General features: G+C 58.5%; 1 protein-coding gene across 1 annotated transcript in view; it reads right to left on the reverse strand.

Annotated features, from left to right (window-relative positions):
• NFKB2 (nuclear factor of kappa light polypeptide gene enhancer in B-cells 2 (p49/p100)) overlaps positions 1–3852 on the reverse strand; it is a 6630-nt gene extending 2778 nt beyond the window's left edge. Inside the window, exons 1-12 of the mRNA XM_015559273.1 lie at positions 3503–3852; positions 3158–3239; positions 2786–2826; positions 2411–2509; positions 2180–2331; positions 1838–1944; positions 1591–1749; positions 1198–1302; positions 984–1069; positions 764–902; positions 415–540; positions 40–287 (exon numbers count right to left, since the gene is read on the reverse strand). Coding sequence (XP_015414759.1) covers positions 40–287; positions 415–540; positions 764–902; positions 984–1069; positions 1198–1302; positions 1591–1749; positions 1838–1944; positions 2180–2331; positions 2411–2509; positions 2786–2826; positions 3158–3239; positions 3503–3523 — 1365 coding nt within the window. The 5' untranslated portion in view covers positions 3524–3852. The remainder of the gene's footprint in view (positions 1–39; positions 288–414; positions 541–763; positions 903–983; positions 1070–1197; positions 1303–1590; positions 1750–1837; positions 1945–2179; positions 2332–2410; positions 2510–2785; positions 2827–3157; positions 3240–3502) is intronic.
• Between the last annotated feature and the right edge of the window lie 298 nt (positions 3853–4150).

Raw genomic sequence — 4150 nt, forward strand, 5'->3', positions numbered from 1 at the left:
AGGGCGACAGGGGGCGTGGGCGCGGGCTAGGTCCCCCACCCCCAGCGCTCCGACCCCCCGAATTCCGGGGGCTGTACCTCGCTGCAGCAGCTCCTGAGCTTGCGGTTTGCGGTGGGGGTCCTCAAGGGGCGCGCTCGGTTCTGCTGCTCCCTCCCGAGCATCCCCGCTAGGTGCCGCATCGGCCATCTGCGCCCCGCCCCCGCCTCCCGGGTAGCAGCCCATTGGGGCTGCACCGGACTGGTAGGGACTGTAGGCCAAGGAGGAAGAGAAAAAGCCGAGGCTGCCACCTGTGAAGACAAGCAGTCTGTGGAGAGGAGGCACCAGCCTGAACGCTCCCAGATTACCTCCCACACAACTTCTCTCCCCTTTACCCCTTGCCCCTCCACCGCCCTTCATGCCACCAGCACCCCTCACCTCCTCCAGCTCCTCCATAACCCCCTGCCGAGCCCCCAGAGCCTCCACCCATGTGGGAGCCACCCCCAAAAGGCTGGGAGAAGGTGGGCAGGGCTTTCCTCCGCTTCCGCTGCACCTCCTCCTTGTCTGCAGAGGGAAACGTGGTGTTAGAACCCCAACTCATGGGCCACTCAGGAGCCTCCTCCCAAGGTTGGTAAAGACCCTTCCCGCCAAAGCCCTCTTAGGACCACCTCTTTCTGGGGCCTTCCCCACTCCTAACTTGACTCACAGGCACCCTGATCTAGTTCTTGGGACTTCCCAGCCCAGTCCCAGCCCTCCAGCCCCCTTGGGATCTCCAGCCCTGCTTCACCTTCCACCAGAGGGTAATAGGTGAACTGTTTGGAGTCAGAGACATCTCCCCCACGCTTGCGTTTCAGTTGCAGGAACACAGTTACCGGTCGCTCAATCTTCATCTTGTGATAGGGAGGCGTCCGGAACACAATGGCATACTGGGCCAAAGGAAGACAGACAGTGTCATTGAGGCCTTGGCCTAGATGGGCCCCCACCCTGGCCAGGGGTCCCTAGGGTACCTGTTTATGAACATCTGTGGGAGAGAAGTCCCCAAAGGCCTGCCATCCATTCTCATCATCTTCGTAGAACCGGACCTCAATGTCATCTACAGGGAAGATGGAAGCTTGGCCACAGCTCCTACTGGAACCTTCAAGGCCATTTTTCCTGAAGTTGCCCTTGCCCCCAATCTTGACACCCAGCATCCTTAGCTCCCAGCATGGGCTCCAGCCTCACCTTTCTGCACCTTGTCACAAAGCAGATAAACCTCATCTCCACCCCGCACGGAGCCAGCTGTCTTGTCCATTCGAGAAATCTTCAGATTTGAGGCCCCAGGAGACTCTATGGGGGTGGGATATCAATTACTTGAGAAGATGTAAAAGTTACGGCCCCATTTGTGGAGCCAAGTGCTTTGCATCGTTATCTGCACAACCCCAAGAGGAACCACTTGTATCTGCATTTACCCAAGACAGAAACCATACTCAGAGGGGGAATGACTTGCTCAAGATCATTTAGTCATACGTGGCAGGGCCAAGTTCAGACCCAGGCCTGTCTGACTCCACAGCTTGAGGATGCCTCATGGCTCTCTCTGACACCAGGTCTTGCACCCCAGGTAGTCAAGATACTCACTACTGTCGTGGATGGGCTGGGAGATGACAGGCTTTAGGGGCAATGAGAAGGAGCCATCGCTGGCTCGCAGGAAGGCGGAGAAGCGCAGTCGCACAATGCTCAGATCCATCACCTTCTTCAGCTCCTTGGCCTCCTGCTCCAGCTCCCGCCGCTCGGCCTCTGCACAGTGGGCACAATGTGACCTCTGGACTCCTCCCCTTTCTCTACTCCTTTCATGACCCCCTCCCAGGACTCCCGCCCACCATACCCGTAAGGCCCTGCGGCCTGGAGCGGAGTCTCTGCCTCTGAAGTTTTTGTATCATAATCTCCATCATGTTCTTCTTGGTCACATGCAGGACACCCAGGTTGTTAAATCTGAGTCGGGGAAGGAGAGTCAGAGGTATTGCAGGTAGTTCTTTCCTCCTGAGCCACCCACCCCACTGCCAGGGCTCAGCCTAGCCCTACTTCCTCTAGGGAGCTTTTCTGGTTTTTACTTGTGGCCTTGGGTTCTGGAGCCAACCTAAGTCTCTCCCTAGAGATGGGCTGGGGCCTAGGACGGGCAGGTAACGAGGGGGCATGCCAGTGGGGGCCAGGGGTAGGGGACACCTACTGGGCAGTCATGTCCTTGGGCCCCACAGACACAGCGCAGACCCCCAGTTCCGAGCATTGCTTGCCCACCAGGCTGTGGGCATGGGCACGAGGCGGGTCACTGTGTGTAACCAGGTCCACCTCAATCTTGGCTGGTCCCTCGTAGTTACAGATCTGTGAGGGTTGAGGGCTGTCAGCAATACCCCTGGATACACTGTCCACTAGCCCACCCTCAAGCACCATCCTTGCTCACCTTGACAGTGGGATAAGTCTTCCGGCCCTTCTCACTGGAGGCACCTGGCAGCCCTCCATGGGAGGGGCCTTCACAGCCATATCGAAATCGGAAGCCTCGCTGAAGGTCCCAGGATAGAGTGACATTGTGACCAGGGAGGACCCCTGCCGCCCCCCCCACCCCCCCCAGCCAGACATACTCCCTGCCAGCAGTGACCATAATGACTGGTAGTGTCTGCCGGAATCACAACCACACCACTGTGATCAGCAGCAGCCAACCATCCCAAGCCTAAGTGGCTTTTGTGGTCAGTGACCCTCCCCAAGACCACCCAGCTACAACTACCCCATTTGCCCCCAAAGCTGAAGCCATCCCCTACCATCCCTTCCATTCACTTACCTGCTTAGGCTGTTCCACGATCACCAGGTAGGGGCCATCAGCTGGGGACAGAGGGGCCTTGCTGATCCAGGATCTCTGAGCTCATCCCCAAGGCAGAAGGGGCTCCTCCCTCCCCCTCCCTCCCTCTAAGACAGAGGTTCTCAACCTGTGGGTCGCGACCCCCTTGGTGGTCGAACGACCCTTTCACAGGGGTCGCCTAAGACCATCCTGCATATCAGACATTTACATTACGATTCATTACAGTAGCAACATTACAGTTATGAAGTAGCAACGAAAATAATTTTATGGTTGGGTCACAACATGAGGAACTGTATTTAAAGGGCCAGAAGGTTGAGAACCACTGCTAAGACAAGGGGAGGTTAAAAGACTTACCTGTCTCTGGGGCAGGCTCCTTGGGCTCCATAATGGAAGGGTTGAACTTGAAATCATCATATTCAATGATGCCATCCAGACCCTGGTTTGAAGACAGACTGGGGTGGCAGCTGATCCTGAGCCACCCCAGGGCCCTCCACCTCCCAGCTCTCTAAACCCTCAGTAATCACTCCCTCTCCTCATGTCCATAAAAGAGCTCCCATTGGAAGCAGTTTGCAGACAGGCTAACAGGCAGGCTGAAATAATCTGAGGCATTACAGGTGTAAGGAAGCAGAAGGAACACAGGCCGACCGATAGACAAAGGGGGGCAGCCGGCCGGCTTTGGGGCCGGGCGGAGTGACTCACTGGGTCGTAGCAGCTCTCCATGTCTCTGGGCTAGGCCCGGTTCTGTCTGGTGGCTCCGGCCGGATTCTGTTCCCCAGAGTTTCAGGCGCCCGCCTTAGGTTAGGAGGAGTGGCGGGGGGAGTGAGAGACAGATCGGGACCCGAGTTCGGGGAGAGGGGGTCCCAGATTAGGGGGAGGGTCGGATCTCCTCCAGCCACCCGTCCGGGTGTGGCGGGGGAGATCCGGTGGAGGGCGAATCGGGAGCTGGGCTGGGCTAGGACGGGTAAGGGGCAGGAAAGTTAGAACAGCTTAGGAAAGTCCCGAAAATACCAGGGGGAGGCGGGGCCGGAGGGGGCGGGACTGGAAATGACGCACTGGCCACGCCCCCGATGCGGGAGGGGCGCCTGATCGGCACCGGCCTTTGGTTGCCTGCAGCCTCTGCAGGAAGAGGGGCAACCAGACCCAGGGAAGCCCCCGTGGGTCTAGGCTCCCCTCCTCTCTCCAGGGCAGGTGCCGGGGACTACTGGGTCTTTCAAGACCTGGAGAGGCTCCTAGACAGGGGAGGAGGCCCGCCTCCCGCCCCCTTCGCCTCCCCCACGCTGGAGCAACCTTGGGATTTTCTACCCAAAGGGAGGCCACGGCTGATTCACCCGGGGGCTTTTGGGGGGA

This window comes from Myotis davidii, unplaced genomic scaffold (genome assembly GCF_000327345.1).
Source record: "Myotis davidii unplaced genomic scaffold, ASM32734v1 scaffold332, whole genome shotgun sequence".
NCBI classification, from domain to species: Eukaryota; Metazoa; Chordata; class Mammalia; order Chiroptera; family Vespertilionidae; genus Myotis; species Myotis davidii.